At 41.4% G+C, this 24037-nt stretch overlaps 1 protein-coding gene across 1 annotated transcript in view; it reads right to left on the minus strand.

The window, feature by feature from the left end:
• dock1 (dedicator of cytokinesis 1) overlaps window positions 1–24037 on the minus strand; it is a 361518-nt gene that overhangs the window by 311675 nt on the left and 25806 nt on the right. Inside the window, exons 2-12 of the mRNA XM_033984239.2 lie at window positions 22735–22818; window positions 21515–21555; window positions 21339–21394; window positions 19792–19888; window positions 18886–19034; window positions 18174–18309; window positions 15180–15337; window positions 14042–14123; window positions 11908–12043; window positions 7697–7769; window positions 2986–3065 (exon numbers count right to left, since the gene is read on the minus strand). Coding sequence (XP_033840130.1) covers window positions 2986–3065; window positions 7697–7769; window positions 11908–12043; window positions 14042–14123; window positions 15180–15337; window positions 18174–18309; window positions 18886–19034; window positions 19792–19888; window positions 21339–21394; window positions 21515–21555; window positions 22735–22818 — 1092 coding nt within the window. The remainder of the gene's footprint in view (window positions 1–2985; window positions 3066–7696; window positions 7770–11907; window positions 12044–14041; window positions 14124–15179; window positions 15338–18173; window positions 18310–18885; window positions 19035–19791; window positions 19889–21338; window positions 21395–21514; window positions 21556–22734; window positions 22819–24037) is intronic.

A 24037-nucleotide genomic window follows, 5' to 3' on the forward strand; every position in this document is an offset into this window, starting at 1 on the left:
CTTTAGCTCATCTCTGGCGCGGTGCTCGGGATCGCGCTGGTTGAGGGCACACAATATGGATCTGAAACTAAAGGTGATATTTCTGAGCAGTTAAACGTCCGAGGCTCCACTTCACACGGAGGAAGTCATTTCTTCTTTTTCTTTTTTTTTCACTTTTATCCTTCTGATGTGTCGGGGTTCTGCTCTAAGACTACTGCAGTTTCACAAACCCAAAACTCTCCCGGGACACGAGTAAACGCAGACAGATACTCTACGAGACGGAGGTTGGCGTTTTAACTGGCGCCGGGAGACAACAGGGTAAAGAGCTCAACGGTCTCTTATGTAAAAAAGACACATTTATAATATCGCAAATGTTGTTTTTGGAGCTTTGCAAAATTAGAACGCCAAGTAAATTGTCTAAAATGTTAATAATAATACAATTTAAAGTATGATATCGCGAGTATCATAGCAACCAAAGAGCCAATCCGGAGTGAGGCTGTTGAAGTTTAGCAGGGAGCGGGCCCTTAGCAACGCTGTCAATCAAACCTGTTGCTAACGCTAGTGGGAGAGACCTCTAGGAAAGAAGGCGCCTGATTCGTCTGTTATTAATGTTCATATCTTGATTTACGAACACAATACTGAGGGCCACAGTTTTTCAGTAGAAAGTGAATTGGAGCCAGGATCAATGGAGCCGAAAGCACGCCCATGATCACTTCCTGTTTGGAAAAGTGGTGGCTAGCAGGTTGGCTATGTCCATTTATATATACACAGTCTATGTTCTGTATATTATAAATGGAATAATCATTTTGAGTAGGTTTAATATGAACTTTTCAATACTTTTTAAATTACTAGCTACATGATATGAACAAATTTACAAAGATGAGGTGCAATTTTAATTTTAAAATCTACTTGCACATAACCACCCAGAGGAGTCGAGAGGGGAAGCAAGAATTTGACCCAGAATTTGACCGTCTTCCTATTCGTTTATATTCAAAGGGGAAAGGGGGCCCCATGTGAGGTTTATTTCTCTGGACCCCCAAATTTCTATCGACGGGTCAATAACCACAGTAAAAACGTAGGTAGCTACACACTGCTAATCATCAAGCTACGACGTTAGCAAATACATGTAGCTAATGCGTCAGTTAACATTGTTTACCTGGACTTTGGAACTTTTCTGGTGAGGGAGATGTGACTGCTACGCTTACAATGTTCCACAGTAAGGCGTCAAATGTATCCATCTTTAAATGATCCAATTAAATGTAAAGTGATTTGCTAAAAAATTAGTGCATTCTGTCTGTGAAAACACTCTCTTCCACCTTGTGATGTCATCATGTGGTAATACAGGAAGTGCTCCACTGTGTTTTTAAACTCCACACACCTTCATTTCTAAAATCATTTGGATCATTTCAGCCCTAGAATTATTGATCATTTCTACTGAACTAAAGGTAAAAGGAGCTGTTAACTTGAAAAAAAAAACTACCACATCATGACATCACAAGGTGGAACAGGGCATTTTGAGCTTTGGAGATGTAGACAGACTAATAATAAATATGTGGGAATGAAACAAAGACACAACTCCAGGTCGGTTTTTGAGGAGATAACAGCATTAGAACACGGCTTAAACCTCACAAGAGTCCATTTTGCGTAATATGGGACCTTTAATGCCATACTGTAACATTCTAGGCAAAGGAATTGAACCCTCCACCACCTTTAACAATCACAATCTAAAATGGCCGACTCAAGTTGAACCCATCACTTTTCTAAACATCAAATCTAGTACTTCCTGTGATAGTGTAAACTGTCGTAATCTCTTTCTCTTTGCAGGCCTCATGTTGTTCTAACTGCTGGACGTCTTTAGACTCTGGGCCGATGCAGAGGCGGCTCCACGGGCGTCCGCGGCTCCGTCAGCGTCAACCGCATCTCAAAAGACATTTAAGTTCATCCATGTCACACACTCACTCACCCCCGTGCCCTCCTCCTACGGTTAACGTCAAAGCTAACGTGTCAAAGCATTGATCAAATCCAGTAGGGCACAAGAGACACATGCTACTTAATTAACGGGCTGCTTTACTTCCTGATTGCTCGGGTTGTTGTCATGGCGATGAGGGAGATTATTTATAGAGGTTATGGACGGCTCGCTTGAAGGAACTCAAAATGGCAGCGTCTGTGGCGAGGGATGAAAAGTGAACTGTTGAAACTGTGTCACAACTGGGCCTGGGACGATATTGAAATTATTATCATCATCGCCAAAATAACTTCGATTAACAATTATATCACGATAATTAGTAAAGCTGCTGACAGTTTAAAATGTTATGGATTTGAATAATTATAATTTTAAGAGCTTTTACAGTCTTGTACTTGGTTATCAGTGAAAACAACAGCGATAACGTAGAGAATATTCTGGATGAGCAGGGCCGTCAACTGAAATTTGGGGGCCCGGGACAAGAAGTCACACATGGGCCCCCCCTCTAATACAAATTAATAGGAAGAGAGTCCAATTCTGGGCCCCTAAACTCGGGACAACAGACCCCTTTGTACCCCCGTCGACAAGTAGTTTTTTTCTGCACATTCTGGTGATAAAATGGCGATTATACAAAATGTCCCATGAACGATTATTGTCGACCCTTTTCAACACAATAAACGATATTAATGTGTACTGTCCCATCCCTAATCACAAGTAGGAATAAGAATTATTTTGAGAAGAATCATCACTTTTTTTTATAATTTCAAGTTTATTGACGCTTCCCCACTTTGGAGAAGAGTTCCATATTTGGAATTCCGACCACGAGTATCATAGCAACCAAAGAGCCAATCAGGAGCGAGGCTGTTGAAGGTGATCGCCTGCACCACTAGTTAAGTAGAGAGCGTCTCGTGTATAGACTGCCCCCTGGTGGTTGTCTCATGTATAGACTGCCCCCTTGTGGTCAACTCATTTATACACTGCCCCCTTGTGGTCATTTTGAGTACACACTGCCCCCTTGTGGTCACCCCGTGTACGGTCCTCACCTTGTCCCTTGTGGTTGACCTCTTTGGCCGTGATGACCTTGTTGATGACGCTCTGAAGGAAGTCGCTCTCTCCGGCCACCCTGGGTGAAAAACGGGAGATGTTCAGCTGCTTGTGGCGAATGGCGTCATCCAGCGCTAGCCTGCAGTGACCACAACGGGACGGGCGGGCGAGAGGAGGAGGCGAGGCGGGGAGGAGGTGGAGAGAAAGAGGGAGAGAAGGGGAGAGAGGGGGAGAGAGGGGGGAGAGAAAAGGGGAGGGGGGGTGAGATGGTGAGGAGGTGGAGAGAGAAGAAGAGAGGGAGAGAGGGGGGAGAGAGACAGGGGTGAGATGGTGAGGAGGTGGGGAGAGAGGGGGAGAGAAAAGGGGAGAGAGACGGGGGTGAGATGGTGAGGAGGTGGAGAGAGGGAGAGAGGGGGAGAGAGAGGGAGGGTGAGATGGTGAGGAGGTGGAGAGAGAGGGAGAGAGAAAGAAGGAGGTGAGACAGTAAGGAGGTGGAGAGAGAGGGAGAGAGAAAGAAGCAGGTGAGACAGTAAGGAGGTGGAGAGGGAGGCAGAGAGAAGGGAGAGAGGGAGAGGGGGGAGAGAAGGAGAGAGAGAGGGAGGGAGGTGAGATGGTGAGGAGGTGGAGAGAGAGGGAGAGAGGGGAGAGAGAAGGAGAGAGTAAGGTGAGAAGGTGGAGAGAGAGAGAAGGGAGAGAGGGGAGAGAGAAAGGAGAGAAGGAGAGAGTGAGGTGAGAAGGTAGAGAGAGAGAAGGGAGAGGGGGGAGAGGGGAAGAGAGAGGGAGAGAGAAGGAGGTGAGATGAGGAGGAGGTGGAGAGAAGGGGAGAGAGATTGAGAAAGGGGAGAGGGGGAGAGAGAGAAGGAGAAAGAGGGAAAGAGAGAGAGGTGAAACAAGGAGAAGGACAGCGAGGGAGAGAGTCGGAGAGAGTGGGGAGAGAGGAGAGAGAGAGGGAGAGGAGGGAGAGGAGGGAGAGACATAGAAGAGTGATGCCAATAGGTTGCGTTCACGTTTTAAGAATGTGATGATGTCATGATTTCAGATGGAGGGCGGGGCTTAAATAACTCTGTGGGAGATTCACTGATTTTAAAGAAATCTCCAAACTTCTGATCCAAAAATGTTGGTTTGGGATTGACTCCACAAACTGACAATATTATTCTCATGACCTAGAGACCTTTCAAATGACAAAAATATATCTTTGTGGTTGAAATTATCACCAAAATATATAATAACAGCTTAAAAATTGCAATTTTTGTTTATTTATACTGACAAATTACAGACAGATTAACCATAAACCAGGTCAACACTGATGGTTAAACAGCTAAATCTACCATAGAATTCAAACCTGTCCTCCAGCTTAATTTAAAAGTATGAAACAGTTGAGAACATTCCAACGCCCCGTGAACGCATCCTACCAGACAAAAGCGCTTGTTAGCAGAGGAGTGAGGCAGGATGGGTAACGAGAGACACAGAGAAATGATTGTTTAGTAAAAATGATGAGACCTGGTGGTGTGTGGTCAGCGTTTGTGGAGCGACAGCAGCACAAACGCTGCAACCCAAGCACAAGCTAACAGGCTAACAACGCAGAAATGAGCCAAAACCCATTTAATCCACACAATTCTTCCCCAATAAGGCTCATTGTTAGGGCTTGGTTTAAGATTTGTGATTGAGTGTTTTTAATTAAATATTTTGAATTAAATTTTGTGCAAGAAAGACCAGATCCAAACTATTTAAGCCCAAGAGGAAGTAGAGTAATTTAAAGGTCCTATAAGATGTAATCCATGTTATAAAGCTGTTACCTCCTCAAACACAGACCTGGAGTTGTGTTTTGTTTCATTCACACATGTTTGAGTAACACTTTATTATTACTCTGTCTACATCTCCAAAGCTCAAAATGCTCTGTTCCACCTTGTGATGTCATGAAGTGGTAGTTTTCAAGTTAACAGCTCCTTTCACCTTTAGTTCAGTAGAGATGTGGCAATTCTAGGAGCCTGAAATCATCCAAATGACTCTAGTGAAGGTGTGTGGAGTTTAAAAGACAGTGGAGCACTTCCTGTATTACCACTTGATGACATCACAAGGTGGAACAGAGTGTTTTCAGTTTGAGAGAAGAACTCCGCCTAAATATGGAGGGTTTATGTGTTAAACATGTGTGAATGAAACAAAACACAACTCCAGGTCTGTTTGTGACGAGGAAACAACATTAGAACAGATCAATAATAACTTTTTGGATTATTCTACTAATTTATTGAATGTCCCAGTGGGGCATTAAACTCATCTCCATGGAGACGAGCAGGCGACACTCTGCAGAGCCAACCCACTCACCGTAAGAGGTTTTAATGTTTTACTGCAGAACAATCCAGATAAAGCCATAACATCTCCATGGAGACAAGCACTCGGCACGACCTCCACCGGAAAAGTTACAGAGTGAGGCTTTAATGTGAAATGACCATTGGTTAATAGTGATTTTGATGCCGCCATAAGTGAATGAATGAACGAAATGGTGTAATGACGGGGACTGTGGTCTTCAACAGGCAAAACAGCCACAAACTTTGAACAAATTACAAGCAGTTTAAACACTTTTCAAAACAAACGTATTTCATAATTCAAGTGTGACATTTGATATTTTTTATGTTTTCTCTCTTCATGTTATAATTTACACATTTTAAATCACAATATTCAACATTCCAGTTTGGTTAATGGCGGAGTAGGTACAACACCAGGAACGCTCTGTTGAAATCCTTAAAATACTGGTAAAAAATCTGCTAAAACGCGGTGTGGCCACATTTAGAATATGTCTTAATATGGGTAAGACAACAAAGAAAACGATTTCAGTCCAAGAAGGCTGGTGGAAGGAGAAATCCCTCACACCAGCGATGTACCGACAGTGCCGCTAGCACCCAGGGCGCTATGCTAACCCGAGCTGACGTGGAAGCGATGCTGCTACAGGTGGAAGAACGAATAATTTCAATTTTGTCAGCCAAATTTTAAATGACAATATTAATCTAAAACAACTTAATAAAAGAAACAAGTCTGCTGTGGTGACCAATGGGAACTGAAGTCGCCGTAAAACGTCGTCACAACAAAGCGCCGCATGCTGTTGGCGCCCCCTATGGATAGCTGCACATCACACTTTTTAAAATTTGTACCAAAATGACTTTGCGATGCCGCCGAATCCTACAAGTATCACCGATTAAGGAAATAAAACTGGAGAAGTAAGTGCGTACGTCAAAGTGGGCGTGTACAGGTGGAGGTGAAAACAAGGGTAAATTGACAAAATGGCGTCTTGAAAATAGCCGATTAAAGATTATTCAAACATGAATCACTCCAAATACAACTTCAGAGTCTCAATGAGAAGAAACGACTGGAACAAGGTTAAAGATCTGAAAAGAACAGTTTGCAGAATAGGTCTGATTTACGTCAGACGCGGCGCTCCTTCTCCACGCGCCGGTCGACACGGTGGCTCCACTTAATGAGATCGTTTTAATTGAGTCGTTGGGGAAAAGTCTAAGCTGCTGCCGTCTTTAAACCTCGGCTAATCAGGTGTCAACGACTCGGGAATGGAAAAGCCTGGGTTCATGTCTAAAACTAAACTAAAAGGTGAACTATGGAACTTTTCTGCTATCACCTCAGAAGTAAATTCTTTCGGAATGTTCCACAGTATGGCATTAAACTTTTTTTGCTACCAAATGTTTATTGATTTTTGGAATAACAACTAAACCACAAACAAACATAAACATAACGGCTCCAGGACAAAAAGAATAAAATAGTATGCCACTAAACTCATCTATCGTCATGGAGACAAGCAGATGCTGCGACCAGGTTACCAAGTTACAAGTAAGATCTGTGGACATGCAACTCCGCTCACAGTGACTGAATACATATTTTTGAGTTTTTTCAGTAATAAAACATCTACAGTTAAAAGAAATTCTATGTTTATTATTAATGCCATACTGTGGAACATTCCAGGCACCGGAATAACATTTCCAGAGATGAGCAGGTCTTCCAGAAAGTTACTTAGCTCACCTTTAAATAAATAAAAATGCTCGGCTAAGACATGCACAAGGTTTTTACAGATTAATTTTGCCAATTTGAGAAACATAATCCAAAATATTTCACATTAATATTCAAAAACGTTTATCTGATCGAAATTTCTGATGGATGTTCATATCACTATTTGTTTTTTTTGTTTTTTTTCAACTGTTTGAACCATCACTGTCCTAATTATTTTTACAAGGATTAGTAGATATGAGCCTGAATCATAACGACACATGGGACGATATTGACATTTTGTGTGACGATTATCATGGCCAAAATAATTGCGATTAACGATTATATCACAATAATTATTAAAGTTTTTATGGATATGAATAATTTAACAGAGAATATTATGGATGAGCAGGGCCGTCGACTGAAATTTGGGGGGCCCGGGGCAATACGCCGCACATGAGCCCCCCCGTAATACAAATAGGAAGAGGGTCTAATTCTGGGCCCCCTCGTTAACTCCCCTTGTAGATAAGTCGCTTTTTTCTGCACATTCCGGTGACGTAATGGTGATTATCTTTGTTGCCGATTATCACGATTATATAAAATGACCCACAAATGATTAATAAATGATATTATTATTTTTTATTGTTTCATTTCTAATCATAATAATCCAATATGATGTAATAACTGTAGTGTTGTCGTTGTGTCTTTGAGCAAAACACTTACGGTTGGAATGGGATAAAGTGCTGCTTGTCTTCGTCGTCCATTTTTCCCGTTATTATGTCGGTCACGTCCATCACTGAGAAAAAAATAATTAAAATATATTAAAAATCTGTCAGAATTCCCACAGGCCTGAGCTTGGTGGAGAAACTACAGCTTTAATATAAATGATATTAAATGAACAAGAGGGACTCAGGTTATGTCACAGAACATTTGAATATGTTTTTAATATGTCAGACGGGAAATATACAAGCCAAAGGAATAAGATGAGTAAGACGGATGTGTGCAGAAGTGAAAGTGCTCAGGAACATCAGGAGCATCAGGAGCATCAGGAGTATCAGGAACATCAGGAGCATCAGGAGCATCAGGAACATCAGGAACATCAGGAACATTAGGAACATCAGGAGCATCAGGAGCATCAGGAACATCAGGAGCATCAGACACATCAGGAACATTAGGAACATCAGGAACATCAGGAGCATTAGGAGCATCAGGTGCATCAAGTGCATCAGGAACATTAGGAACATCAGAAACATCAGGAACATCAGGAATATCAGGAGCATCAGGAGCATCAGGAACATCAGGAACATCAGGAGCATCAGGAGCATCAGGAACATCAAGAATATTAACTCAAGTATATTTATTTGAAACAGGTTTTAATAAAATATCAATCAAAAGAGGTAGAGAGAGTTAGAGGAGAGGGAGAGAGAGGGAGGTGACGGAGAGAGAGAGAAAGAAGAGAGAGGGGGAGAGAGGAGAGGGAGAGGAAGAGGGGAAAGAGGAGAGGGCGAGGAAGAGAGAGGGTAGAAAAGAGGAAGAGAGAGGGGGAGAGAGGAGAGGGAGAGGGAGAGGAAGAGGAAGAGAGGGGGTAGAAAAGAGGAAGAGAGAGGGGGAGAGAGGAGAGGCAGAGGAAGAGAGGGGGTAGAAAAGAGGAAGAGAGAGGGGGAGAGAGGAGGAAGAGAGAGGGGAAAGAGGAGAGGGAGAGGAAGAGAGAGGGTAGAAAAGAGGAAGAGAGAGGGGGTGGAGGAGAGATAGAGGAAGAGAGAGAAGGGGTAGAGGAGAGGGAGAGGAAGAGAGAAGGTAGAAAAGAGGAAGAGAGAGGGGGTAGAGGAGAGGGAGAGGAAGAGACTGAGAGCGAAATGGAAAAAGAGGGAAAGAGAAGCAGAGAGAAAAGAGAGGGAGAGAAAGAGGGGGGTAGAGGACAGAGAGAGGAAGAGAGATGGTGGGGAAAAAAGAGAGGGGTTAGAGGAGAGGAAGATGAAGAGAGGGGGAGAGAGAAAAGGAAAAAGGAAAGAAGCAGAAAGAAAAGAGTGAGAGAGGAAGGGGATAGAGAGGAGAGAGGAGGAGAGGGGGGTGGCGGAGAGGGAGAGGAAGTGATGAAGAGGGAGAAACAGACAGAGAGGGAAAGAGAAGCAGAGATAAAAGACAGAGAAGAGGGTTAAAGGGGGCAGAGAGAAAGACGAGAGGGAGAGACAAACAGAGGGCGAGAGAGAAAAAGAGAGGCAGGAAAAAGAGAGAGAGAGATGAAAGAGTGATGCCAATCAGTCACGTTCACATTTTAAGAATTTGACAACGACATTATTTGAATAAAACTGTACCATATTTTTTTTATTTGTTAATTTATTTTTACTGTTACTGTGTTTTAACTTTTGAGTTTCTTGCTCCTTCAGTTTTGTTAGTTATTTTTATTTTTCTGCTTTTTTACTAGTATAAAATTTACATTTAAAGACAGAGTGACAGTGGCTCAGCTGGTCGAAGGATTTGTCCGATGATCTGAAGGTTCAACAGTTTCCAACATCACGTCTTTGTCGTTTTGGTCCTTGTTTATTCACATCAACCAAACTCTAAAAACGCCTCCAACTCTTTACACATATCTTGGTTTGAGTTTCATTCTTTCTGTGTTTCTTGTCCCATATAATAAGTTAAAATCCTCGACTGTCGGCTGAGCTCACTTTACTCTGGTCCCTGACAGGCTGCACATCAAAACCACAACACTTGTTAAAATCTGTGAGACGAAACACACAGATATTTCAAATTTTCCGCTTCTCCGAGGATATTGTGATAACACTGCTTACAAAAACTCAAGAACAAATCAGTTTTATCAGCCATTTACCCAAATTAGTGAAAAAAACAGTTGGATTCGAGTGTCTTTTGGGGTAAAAGGCTGAAAGAATTCCACAAAATCCTGGTAAATGTCCAGAAATAGACACATTTCTTCTTCTACTTCTAATGTCTTCTCAGAGCTTTAGTCTGAAATCTCTTTGTTCCAGCCAAATGTGTTTTTCCCCCCAGACACTCGGCCCAAACTCAGTCTGAACTGTAGAAAGCAGAGAGCGAGGGATTTCTCCAGTCTACAGCAGAGTTTAAAGTTCCCCGAAAGTTACTGAAAACTTGAAACTTTTGAGCTGAAAAACGTCTAATTGTTCGTTTATAAATGGATACAGTGGAAGAAGAGCTTTGTAATGCATTTAATATTCACTCAATCCCATAGACTGTATATATAAATGGACATAGCTAACCTGCTAGCCACCACGTTCCAAATAGAAAGTAAACATGGATGCGCTTCCGGCTCCATCGACTTTGGCTCCAATTCACTTTCTATTGAAAAACTGTGGCTCCTCTCTCTGTAACTGCAGCTGTCAGACTCATCATTTTGGTCTTAAAATGTTTGTATTAACCCGCTCTACATGATCCTGCAGTTTTTATTTCGCTATTGTGTCTGTAAATCAAGATATGAACATTAATAACAGACAAATCAGGCGTCTTTTTTCCCCCAACGTCGCTCCTGATAGCATTAGCAACTAGCTAAACAAGTGGTGCGGGCGGGAAGAGGCGTTACTTTCTACAGCCTCGCTCCAGATTGGCTCTTTGGTTGCTATGATACTCACGGTCAGAATTCAAAATATGCAACTCGGCTTCAAATTGGCCCCATAACTGCTCTAGCCTCGATGAGCTTCATTTGACTGGAGACGAACACTGTGGGTGACGTCAAGGTGTTTCTCAGATAAGCCATTTTGTTCTCACAGATGTCCTGGGGCTGACTGATGGAGACATGGCTATCAAAATGTGCCAAAAGGGCTCACATGTTTTATAGATGTATGAAACAGAGTTAAAAATGCACTTATTATTATTATGTTCTCTTTGTGTATTATGTTTCTTTTGATTTTATATGTGAATTTTATCATTTTGATGTTTTATTTTGAAAAAACTGAAGTGTGCATTGCTCCCTTGTATTTTATTTTGATAGCTTCCCTTCCCCTCTCAGTCGCATGTTGGTGACTGCAGTTCTGTTGCTGTCGAAAATAATATATTTTATGAAAATAATTTACCGTTAGCAACAATACAAGAACACATTAGACAATATTTTCACATGCAATTAATGTATTTTGGAATGCTAATTCTAAATTTTGTAACTTTACTTCGGATTGTAAAATTTAGCTGTTAGCTTGTATTGTAACATGATACTTATACTGCGAAAATGAGGCGCCATCTCATGGTGTGTTCTCATGGTTACAGGGAGTCAATGTGAAGACATATTAATGTGTGTCTATTATATGTCTGTCACAGAGAGAGCATAAAGCAGAGGCTCCATCCTATGTCATGTTATTTGTATACGGACTGGCGAAAAGTTTGCAACCGTTACATGTAGCATAATTAGTTCTCTGAAAACACTCTGTTCCACCTTGTGATGTCATCATGTGGTAATACAGGAAGTGCTCCACTGTGTTTTTAAACTCCATACACCTTCACTAGAATCATTTGGATCATTTCAGACCTGGAATTTCCAATCTCTATTGAACTAAAGGTAAAAGGAACTGTTAACTTGAAAACTATCACTTCATGACATCACAAGGTGGAACAGAGCATTTTGAGCTTTGGAGATGTAGACAGACTAATAATAAAGTGTTACTCAAACATGTGTGAATGAAACAAAACACAACTCCAGGTCTGTTTTTGAGGAGGGAACAGCATTAGAACATGACTTAAAGCTACAACAGTCAGTTTTGCGTAATACAGGAGCTTTAAGGCCTGTATATTGTAACTTTAATAGCAATCATAATAAAAATGGAAAAAAACTTTTTTTTTTTTTTTTTATTGTTCAGCCTTAGAATATTGAATTACTTAGCCCCTACCAAGGATCTAATATTATAGTACACACACACACACACACACACACACACACACAATATTTTAGATGTGTGTACTTAGTGATTTACCTGCCACTCCAAAGGGTCTCCTCAGGCCTGACGTTAGCTTCTTGGTGTTGTTGTCTCGCAGCTCCATCCGTCCCACTCTCACGATCTGACAAACAAAACTGATTTTCTCCCTCTTCAGATCTTCACTGCCCAAGTCCTGCACAAAGAACAGAAATGTTGTGTTAATAAAGTGGTAAAGAGCACATCTAAAACACTGCTGCTCGGGTCCTGACTAGAACCAGGAAGTAGTTCACACATGTGTCCTGTGCTTAGGTCTCTGGTTTTTGTGGCTCAGAAAATAGACTTTAAATCAGGGCCGAACAAGTCTCTCCATGGACCAGCACCAAAGAACATCTCCAACATGTTAGAGCCACATGAACCATCTCACACTCTGAGGACTTCAGGGACCCGCCTCTTGCTGTAGTCCTGGTTTGGTCCTGGTTTGGTCCTGGTTTGGTCCTGGTTTGGTCCTGGTTTGGTCCTGGTTTGGTCCTGGTTTGGTCCTGGTTTGGTCCTGGTTTGGTCCTGGTTTGGTCCTGGTTTGGTCCTGGTTTGGTCCTGGTTTAGTCCTGGTTTAGTCCTGGTTTAGTCCCGGTTTAGTCTCGGTTTAGTCTCGGTTTAGTCTGGTCCATGTGTATCAAAACAAACATGGCTGCCTAGAAGGAAACCAGAAAAACTGATTTTTGCAGAATAAACAAAGAACTGAAAATTTTAATGAGAATTTTTTTTTGACAAGTTTTCATTATTCTGGCATTTTAGCAAATAGAAATAATTTTTCTAACCCTAACTGACCTAAAAAAGGAAAAGTTTAGTCTGATTTCACATGAAACAGTGAGGAAAAAAAGCACGTGTCTTTTTATACAGAGTATGTAAACTTCTGGTTTCTGGTGTATATAGAGATCATTTTCAGCACTTTAACCAAAACACACAGACCCATCCCAAAGCCACTGTTACACTATTTTTCAAGTTTTTGAAAATGCTCTTGCCTTGTCCTTACAACTCACCCATGGACCCACTACAACAGTAAAATCCCAATACCTTTTAAAGCAAAAAACTGCATTAAGTACAAACCAGTCAGGACAAATTGCCTGTGCAGGGCTGGCGATGGGGTCTACAAATCCATTTCCTGTGGGTATTCCCGGTCCATACCCGGCCGAATGGTCCACTTCGGAGTGTGAACAATGACCCCTCTGCCCTTGGGTTTTCATTAGACAGAGGTGACTGGCTCAGTAAATATATACAGCTGAGAGAGGGGCTAACAAATACTGCTTCTGCAAACACACACTCACATGAATCCTAACATGGCTGCGCAAACAACATGCCAGCGCTTCTCAAACTGTGGTGCAAGGGTTTTTGGGTAATCTGGACCACGTTTAGTATGAGATTTGATTTGGTTATCGCAGAAATATGTAGCCATTTCCTCTTTTACTGTATACAGAAGTGGACTAAGTGAGTGTGACGTCAACCACAGCATTCAGCTCCAAATTAAGCTAATCGAGGCTAGCGGTTATAGGGGGTAATTTGGAGTATCATAGCAACCAAAGAGCCAATCCGGAGCGAGGCTGTTGAACGTAACGCCCCTTCCCGCCCCCACAGCGCTAGTTTAGCAGGGATTGGGCGCTTAGCAACACTGTCAATCAAACCTGTTGCTAACGCTAGCGCAGGGATCTCAGGACGATGTGAAAGTTTAATGAGTTTTATGAATGGCGTTGTGTGTGGACGGTTCGTTTTTGTACAAGTGGGAACTGAACGAACCGACCAATCACAGTGGAGTATTGACCTTATTTTGCCTCTAAACGCTCCAAACCGCACACTTTTTACGATGGCTCTTCCAGCTCTTCCATTATTTTCAATGGCAAATTCGGAAAAGTTTCACCTCAAAAATCTGATGTAAAGCGGTGTTGATTTGTGGCCGATTCTCTGGAGGCTTTAAAACGGCTCTCAAGTCCCAGTAGAACTTATTTGCTGTCAAAATCGCCGGGCTTCATGGAAACAGAGGAACATTTCACAACTATGGAAGCACACTTAGCATATTAACGTGCCTTGGAACGCTACGCCACATTTAGACATGGCTCTTGACCTGGTTTTCCGGTGTTACCGCAGGGGAAGCTAAAATGGTGCTAAGCTAAACTGTCAGAGTGAATCTGGCTCTTACCGTGAACACCGAGCGCAGGTTGTGGAGTTGGTCGATGTCTTTCACTAAACCAGAGCTGGACCATTTCACCAGGTAGTTCTCACTGGAAGAAATAAAATTATGGAAGTATATTCTTTTACATCATAAATGAATAGCAAGCATGTATATAACAATGATAAAAACGCAAAAGATAAACATGAAATTGATATTATCAGAGGGCCTATATTACACAAAACTGACTCTCATGAGCTTTAATCCATGTTCTAATGCTGTTATTTCCTCAAAAACAGACCTGGAGTTGTGTTTTGTTTCATTCACACATGTTTGAGTAACTCTTCATTATTAGTCTGTCTACATCTCCAAAGCTCAAAATGCTCTGTTCCACCTTGTGATGTCATGAAGTGGTAGTTTTTTCAAGTGAACAGCTCATTTTATCTTTTGTTCAGTAGAGATGTGGCAATTCCAGGACTGAAATTATCCAAATGATTCTAGTGAAGGTGTGTGGAGTTTAAAAACACAGTGGAGCACTTCCTGTATCACCACATAATGACATCACAAGGTGGAACAGAGTGTTTTCAGTTTGAGAAAAGCAGGGTTTGTGTGTTAAACATGTGTGAATGAAACAAAACACAACTCCAGGTCTGTTTGTGATGAGGAAGCGACATTAGAACAGAGACCAGAAAACAGAAAATATGGGCCTTTAAAGTAAAAATATTATAATTCTGATACTGGATGGACTGCACCAAATAGATTTTATAGCAAAACTCAAAAAGGTGCAATATGCAACTTTTCTCATCTCCATAGATGCATTGTCTTGTCTCAGTGCCATACATTCCACAGTATGGCATTTTATCGATTTCCATGGAGGTAAGAAGATGATACCAACAGACCAGAGAAGCAAGCCTGCAGTAAGAATGTTTTTAGGTATTTATGATCCATAAACGTACCTGTAATCAAATGAATTACACATATATGGGTTTAATGCCGTGCTGTGGGACATTCCAGGCAAAGCAGTAACATCTCCATGGAGACGAACAGGTGTTAGAAAAGTTACATAATGGTGCATGTGTTTTACTCAATAATGGCTTTATGTTTAGGTTCCCCTGAAAACCAAAGAGATGCGTTTAAAGCTCCACTCTGGGACTTTTCTGGTTTGTACCTGATAAACTTGGAGTCCACGGGGTCGTACAGTGACATGAGCACCTCGGCGTCCTCCCCGATCTTACACACCACGTTCTTCAGAGTGACGAAGAGCGCGAAGGCAGGCGTGGACGCGAACTTAGCCTGTCTGCTCAAGTCGATATTCTGCTTCTGAGACTGTAAGACAGAAGAGGAGGAAGAGGAAGAGGAGGCAGGAGGAAGAGAGAGGAGGAGGAACAGAGAGGAGAGAGGTGGAAAAGGAGGAGAAGTAGAGAGGAGAAAGAGGAGACATTTTTAAGGAGGAAAGATTTGGACTAAAACAATACTACAATTCTATTTTCAAAAAGCAAATAAAATAAATTGTGTTCACAGTACTTAAAAAAGCAATTTGTATAAAATTAATAGATAAAACAAATACAGTTGTTGGTCGAGATCGATGTCGATGGTTCAGACCAGGGGTGGACAAACTTTTTGACACACGGGCCATGATGTGTTCTAAAATCTGACAGAGGGGCTGGGTCAGGATATATATGTATATATATTACATTAGAGATTTGGCCTGTAACATGTAGCAAAGCATGAATATGCACGGCTCATTGTACAAATTGTTTTTCAAATGCATTAGTTAAATTAATAATTAATTTATAAAATTTCAGTTAAATAAACACAGCAGAAAAACTCACATTCAGTTTTATCAAGTGCCAAAAGATCAACAACTTGTTGAAAAGTTAAATTGAACAAGGTTCACCCTTATTTTAATATAATTTGTCCTTATCTGGTTTAGAAGAAACTGATGGACGGTGAGATCTGTCCAGAGATTTTGGGCCAAATTTGATTTTCAGCAAATTATATTTCAATTTACAACAAACTGCCCCACAGCCCTTTTTGACCACAGACCTATAATACTGCGTTTAGACCAGCGTGTCAGAGGCATGGGGTCTAAACCAGGTCTAAACCAGGTCTAAACCAGGTCTAAACCAGGTCTAAACCAGGTCTACACCAGGACTAAACCAGGTCAGTCACTGCGTTCAGACTGGGGCATCAGAGGTGTGGAGTCTGAACTTTGCTCCAAACCACACGCTTTTACAGACAGAGGACTGGCTGTATACTCTCTATTAAAATGACCCAATACTTAACTGGGTCTAAACCCGGGACAAAACCCTGAACTAAACCTGAACCAGACCAGGACTAAACCATAATTAGAACAGGACCAAATCAAGACTAAACCAGGATCTAATCAGGACAAATGCAAACCCACAAAAACACATAGAAAACATCATCATCGTCTGAGTGTTGAACCTACAACCTTCTCACTAAAGACCAAACCATTTTTACCCCTATACGAGTGCATTTTAACGATACGTGGGTGAAAATCTGAATTTTTCTAAATACCTGAGATAAAATTTTCTCAGCTTGACTTCGGGAGAACGTAGGGTAATAGGGACCACATCAGCACAAAACGCAAAGGTTACCGTTAATATACGAGCGACATATTACTCCCACGAGGTCACATAAATCCATCCTCATAAAATCGATTCTTTTTAGCTTTTTGTGTAGAAATAAAACGCCACCTTTACATCTCTGCTTCTCATAAATCCATTCCCCTGACTGGACGATTCAGTGGACGGCCTTTGAAAATGCAACGAGCCAAAACATTAATATTTATCAGAGTGGTCGGGTCGCTTTATTAATCATGCATATGCAATAGAGAGACCTTAGGACGGGAAAGGTCAGCGAAGATGAGACCACATAAGTGCGGGCTACTTAGCTCTTGGCCCTGTGCTAAACCGGGCTGACGGACGCAAAGGTGAACTGGGCCACAAAACTGAAATACAAGGAAAACTGACAAAGATCCAAGAAACAGAGTTGGAAAAATAAATATAATTGGATCTAAACCTAAGTCTGTGTAAAGAAGTGGACTAACTGAGTGTTCGGATTCAGTCAAATGAAGCTCATCGAGGCTAGCAGTTATAGCAGCTAATTTGGAGCAGAGTTCGACCACGAGTATCATAGCAACCAAAGAGTCAATTCAGAGCGAGGACGTTAAACTTAACGCCCTTCCCGCCCTCATCGCTGGTTTAGCAGGGGGTGGACGCTTTGCAACACTGTCAATCAAACCTGTTGCTAACGCTAGTGGGAGTGAAGTGACCTCGGGGAAAAAAGGCAGCGATTTGTCTGTTATTAATGTTCATGTGCGAACATTTTAAGACCAAAATGACGAGTCTGACAGCAGCAGTTACAGAGAGAGGGGCTATGTCCATTTATATGTACAGTCTATGAAATAAACTGTCCAGATAAGCATCATCAGAGGCGCTGTACCTCATTTTTACTCTTTTAAAGTGGGACTAAAGACCTAAACTCAACCCAGAACCACATTTCATTTCAAATAGAACTGTTAAACTGAGCAGTGCCTGGGGGATGAAAGACGAGAGTGAGGGGAGAGGAGGGGGCTGAGTCTGGGGGTATAAGCACAGTGTGATTGGGCTAACATTTTAAATTCCGACCCTGGTGTTATGTGAGAATACAACACGGGTGGGTCGGCCAATCCAATTACAGAGGGTGGCTTTAAATCAGCCCTGTTGTGCTTGTGTCTCTATAGTTCTCATCTCTCACACCTGTGGATCATCATGTTTTAATTTACACATTTTAAAAATCACAATATTAATCTAAAACGACTTAATAAAAGAAACAAGTCCGGTGATTTCTGCGTTAGAAAACCGCGGTGCCCAATGGGAGCTGACGTCGCCGTAAACATCATCACAACAAAGTGCTGTTGGCGCCCCCTATGGATAGCTGCACATCACACTAGCGAGCAGCCCCTTTTTTTTCATTTATACCAAAATGACGACGCGACGCTGCCGAATCCTACGAGTATCACCAATTAAGGAAATAAAACTGGAGAAGAAAGTGTGTACGTCTCAGTGGGCGTGTCCAGGTGGAGGTGAAAACGGGGGTAGATCGACAAAATGGCGTTTTGGAAAAAAGAGATAAAAGATTTAAATAAACATGTGACCTTCTCCTCTTGGATCCGGTCTTCGATCTGCTTGGACGCTGCTTCGTGGGCTCTGAAGAGGCTGATGGTGCTGGTGAGATCTGGGTCTAGAATGTTCCCGTCTTTGTCTCGGACGACCAAGTCTAGACCAAGGTATCTGCAAAGAGACATGAACATGATGAATGGGAAAAGAACAGGAACAAAATGAACGAGGAAAGAACAGGGACAAAATGAACTGCAAAAGAAAGGAAAAGAAATGATACAGTGAACTTTAGCAAACTGACAAAACTCTGATCCCCGCAGTCTCTACAGCACGTGTGGCAAACTCAAGGCCCCCGAGCCAAATGTGGCCCTCCACCTCATTTTATGTGGCCCTCGACAGGGTAAATTAACAGGTATGATGGTCTTAAAATGTCATTTCATCAGGAGATACACAGTTACACAGCAATTTTTTTTTCATCTAGGCAAATCCATATGCAATATTTGTAACTTGAATAAGTAATAAATACAGAAACAGTTAATTAACAAGTTAGAAAAGTATTGACATTTATTTTACATCACAAGAATGTCACTTTGTTAAGCATATTTTGGCAACGAAATAGTACTATGTAAGTAAGAAATTTGAAGAACATATATATAGAAACAACTCTCTAGTCCTTTTCAAAATTCAGCCCTCCACTTTTCGCCATCCCTGCACATTTTATCATTTCTACACAGCTGACAGTTTCCTCACTTGTTTCCGTAGTCGATCTTGGAGGTGACTTTTTGCTTGAGTTCGGAGAGTTCGTCTTGGGGCAGAGTTCCGGAGAGGATCTGGGAACGCCACTCGATCAGGTCGTAAATCATGTCCCGCACTGTGTTGAACATCTCCCTCTTGTCGCCCTGTCAAGACGAGGAGGAGAAGAAGACGAGGAAACAAGATAAGAATATAGTAAGGCATTGATGGTCTGATAGTGATCGGTGTTGTGACGGAAAAAACGATATCGATGTTTAGATTAGCGAGGACCAAAATGTATGTTATGTTAAAGATCACAAATTAATGTTTCAAATAACAATATAATGTGTCATAGCTGTGTACTATCAAACCATTATTATAGTTTTTGGGCTGTCTTTGCATTCCTGAATTGTTTCAATACTCATCTTTAGTGATCATGGGCGTGCTTCTAGCTCCATTGACTTTCACTCTAATTCACTTTCTATTGAAAAACTGTGGCCTCTCTCTCTGTAACTGCTGCTGTCAGACTCGTCGTTCTGGTCTTAAAATGTTCATATTAACTCGCTCTACATGATCCTGTTTTTTTTTATTTCACTATTGTGCCTGTAAATCAAGATATAAACATTAATAACAGATAAATCAAGCGCCGTGTTTCCCCGAGGTTGCTCCAGGTAGCGTTAGCAACAGGTTTGATTGACAGCGTTGTTAAGAACCTGCTGCCTGCTAAACTACCAGTGCAGGCAGGAAGGGGCGTTACTTCCAACAGCCTCACTCTGGATTGGCTCTTTGGTTGCTATGGTAACTGATGAACTTCATTTGACTGGAGCCAAACGCTACGGGTGACGTTACACTCACTCAGGCCACTTGTTTTCACAGTCGATGGTCAATTGCAGGAGGACAGATTAAGCCTTAAACTGGACTCACCACATATAGGTCCCTCCATATTGAAGCCCACTCCCTCAGCGTGGTGGTCACTTCCTGAACCAAAGGCAACTCTGTCGGGATTATCGTTTCCTTTTGCCTAAAAACATAATTCCAAAAAATTTAGCCAAGTCATACAGTTAGCATACACTCTTGTTTTGTTTTGTCCATTTCATCCATCCATTTTCTTCTGTTTATCTAGGGCTGTGTCGTGAGGACAGCAGTCTGAGCAGGGACTCCCAGGCTTCCCTCATCCCTGACACTTCCTCCAGTTCCCTCGGTAGGACCCCAAGGCGTTCGAATGTCAATTTAGTTCACCATAGGATATAAACCTACTTGTCTCCGTGGACATGTTATTGCTTGGACTGTCTATAAAGTAGGAGGAATAGTTGTAGCTGAAATAATATAGATGAGGATGCAGAATAAAGAAGAAAAAAATTAGTGCCACTAGGTCAAGTTACAGGTCAGATCTGTGGAGAGGCCAAACCAAAAAAGTATGCAACTGAATAAAAGCGAGACGGATACACTACAAGTTAAAACACTGAATGAGAGGGTGTGTCCAAACTATTAGTGTAGGTTTAATGCCATACTGCGAGAAATTCCAGGCAGAATAACGTTTCCATGGAGATAATGGAGGTCTCCCACAAAAGTTACGAAGGACATCTAAAAGTTAAAGACACTAATCTTTTTTCAATCTCTCAAAATGGCCGACCTGAAGGTGCCGTCTTCAGAATTCATTGCCTTTTGAAGACTTCACCATAAAATATAACTGACCTTCATCTCTGAATCTATGCAGAAATCATTTATAGAAACAGCTCAAGTTACCAACATTTAATCCCATTTTCACATCCTGAGCCAATGAGGCCAAACCAGGACACTTCAGCACAAGGGAAATATATTTATTATATTATATGGGATAAGATCGCTGCTGGTAGACTGGGCCGGGTTGGGTCCTGATTTGGTATGGGTTTGGTGCGGGTTTGGTGAAGGCTTAGTCCTGGTTTAGTCCTGGTTTAGTCCTGGTTTAGTCCTGGTTTAGTCCTGGTTTAGTCCTGGTTTAGTCCTGGTTTAGTCCTGGTTTAGTCCTGGTTTTTTCACTGTTTAGCCTCAGTTTAGTCCCAGGTTTAGTCTTGATTCTGGCCTAATGCAACTTGATTTGGTCTTGGTTCTAGTCCTGGTTTACCCCCGGTTTGGTCCTGGTTTGGTCCTGGTTTGGTCCTGGTTTGGTCCTGGTTTGGTCCTGGTTTGGTCCTGGTTTGGTCCTTTATTGGTTAAGGTTTGGTCCTGGTTTGGTCCTGGTTTGGTCCTGGTTTAGTCCTGGTTTAGTCCTGGTTTAGTCCTGGTTTAGTCCTGGTTTAGTCCTTATATGGTTTGGTCCTGTATTGGTCAAGGTTTAGTCCTGGTTCTCTCCTGATTTGGTCTTGGCTCCAGTCCTGTTTAGTCCTGCTTTTGTCCAGGATCAGCTCAGATGTTAATGTTATATCTGTGCGTGCGTAACATTTAACTGTAGGAAAACATGAGACACATTTGAAACAGGAAGTGGCTCTCACCCGCTGCCTTCGACCGTGGCGTCCTTCAGGTGGATGTAACACGCAGGAAATATGCCCTGGAAGATAAGAGCAGATAAGAGCACAACACAAACTGTCACAACAAGATGATTTATTTAAAAGTTCAGTGGAGTCAGGGCTTTGGGAAGAGGGCGGGGCCATGGGGGGGGGGGGCTTACCTTTTTGGATTTTCTTCTTAACCGATGCCCTCTGTACCAGTCTGAAACACAAATTAAGATAAATATTACATTAGATCCTCAAAGAAACTAGCTCAACATGAAGAGATAAAATGGGAGAGGTCGTCAAGCAAGAAAAATTTTTAGCTGCTTTGCAAACTGTGTTACTATGTCCATGTCAATTACAGCTACCATTCGCAAGTTTATTTTATTTTTTATTTTTTTTTAACAGTAGAAATAAGATGTGAAACCTGTCCTCCCTCCCCTCACCTGGGCCCTCTTTTCACCTGACCCCGCCCCCTACCCTCACCTGGGCCCTCTTTTCACCTGACCCCGCCCCCTCCCCTCACCTGGGTCCTCCCTTCACCTCACCTGACTCCTCCCTCCCTACCTTCACCTGACCACTCCTTTAAATGTCCTTTAAATAAATGCTTTCTTATTGTGATGTGTTTAATTGCAAATACAAACAAAAATAAATAAAAATAAAATTAATACAAATTTAAATAAATTAATTTAAAAAAATCATACTTAACAGACAAAAGGATTACAATCAATAATTAAATAAATACAAATTAAATACAAATTAAATAAATACAAATAAAATTAATAAAAAATTAAAATTAAATTAAATTAATTTAAAAAAATTTAAAAATCATGCTTACTAGACAAAATGATTACAATGAATAATTAAATAAATAAAAAGTCATAAATCCCTAACACATTCCACTTGAACCAGGTGGACTGGGTTTGACAAATTAAATAAACACAAATAAAATAAAAATAAAATAAAATAAAAAAGGATTCCAATAAGAAAATAAATAAAAATAAATAAATAAATAAAAATAATAAAATAATCATACGTAACAGACAGAAGGTATTACAACAAAACAAATAAATAAATAAAAAGTCATAAATCCCTAACACATTCCACTTGAACCAGGTGGACTGGGTTTGACAAATTAAATAAACACAAATAAAATAAAAATAAAATAAAAAAGGATTCCAATAAGCAAATAAATAAAAATAAATAAAAATAATAAAATAATACCTAACTGACAGAACGTATTACAATAAACAAATAAATAAATAAAAAGTCATAAATCCCTAACACATTCCACTTGAACCAGTTGGACCGGGTTTGACAGAACACACAGGGTCAGAGCGCTGGCAGCCACATACATCACCACAGATTGGATCTGAACATTTGTAAAGTCTCCGCTCACCTTCATATGTCTCAAGTATGTGCACTGTATCGCCGATCTGCAGAGACAGCTCCTCCTCTCCCCGGGCGTCGAAGTTATAGATGGCTGCAGACAGAAGAGAGAAGAGACAAATAAGAACAGGATATTACCAGAGAAAAGGGGGAAAAAAAGCCAATATAGAGACTCGGCTCCCCTGTGTCACTAATTATGTGTCACTGTGATGTGAAACGGAGGCATCAAACAAAGAGTCCGCACACTACACAACAGATACACACAGGATAAAAGCAGACGACAAAAATACAAACACACTACACAACAGATACACACAGGATAAAAGCAGACGACAAAACAAACAAAGTCCCAGTCTCGGCCTGGTCTCGCCCTGGTCTCGCCCCGGTCTCGTCCTGGTCTCGTCTTGGTCTCGTCCTGGTTTAGTTCCAAGTCGAGTCCCAGACATATTTATTAAAAGAGTCCGAGGAAACAAAACAATCACAGTAAAAATAGAAATTAGTAAAACTTTAAAAAAAAAGGTAATTTATTTGGACTGAAATGAAGCAAAGGGACAACGATGCGAATTAAAGGAGCAATACGTAAGTTTTCTGGTGGAGGGCCCATCACCTGCCTGTCTCTATAGATATGATGGCGCCGGATTTGTCTGTTATTACTGTTCATATCTTGATTTACAGAGACAATAGTGAAATAAAAACCCCAGGATCATGTAGAGCGGGTTAATACGAACATTTAAGACCAAAATGACAAGTCTGGTAGCAGCAGTTACAGAGAGAGGGACCACAGTTTTTCAATAGAAAGTGAATTGGAGCCAGTCACTTCCTATTTGGAACGCGGCAGCTAGCAGGTTAGCTACGTCCATTTATATATACAGTCTATGATCCATCTCTAAAAAAACACAATCTGACAGCTTATGTTTCATGCAAAAACGAAAGTAGAGCTACAAGTGTTGAAAACATCTGAAGAAATCCACTTTATAAAATCGTCAAATTTTACCAGCTCATGATCTACTATTTATAATTCTGCTCCAGTTTCCTAATCTAATCAGAACAGAGCGGGCCTGATGCAGACTGCAGTAGAGCGAGTGTGGGAGGTAACACTCTCTCTCTTCAGAGGCCTCCACGGGACCAGAGCCAAGGAGGAAAGCCCAGACTGAGGATTCACTATGAGGCTGTGAAAGAACCGTGAGTCAGAGCCGTGTGCAGGCAGACAGGAGCCAAACCAGAGCAAAGGAGAGGAATCTACACAGGGAAATACTACACTTAGGACAGATGTGTTTAATGCGGATTTAGGTAAAGCAATAACATCACCACGG

The sequence above is a fragment of the Periophthalmus magnuspinnatus genome, chromosome 19, assembly GCF_009829125.3.
Source record: "Periophthalmus magnuspinnatus isolate fPerMag1 chromosome 19, fPerMag1.2.pri, whole genome shotgun sequence".
Lineage (NCBI taxonomy): Eukaryota > Metazoa > Chordata > Actinopteri > Gobiiformes > Gobiidae > Periophthalmus > Periophthalmus magnuspinnatus.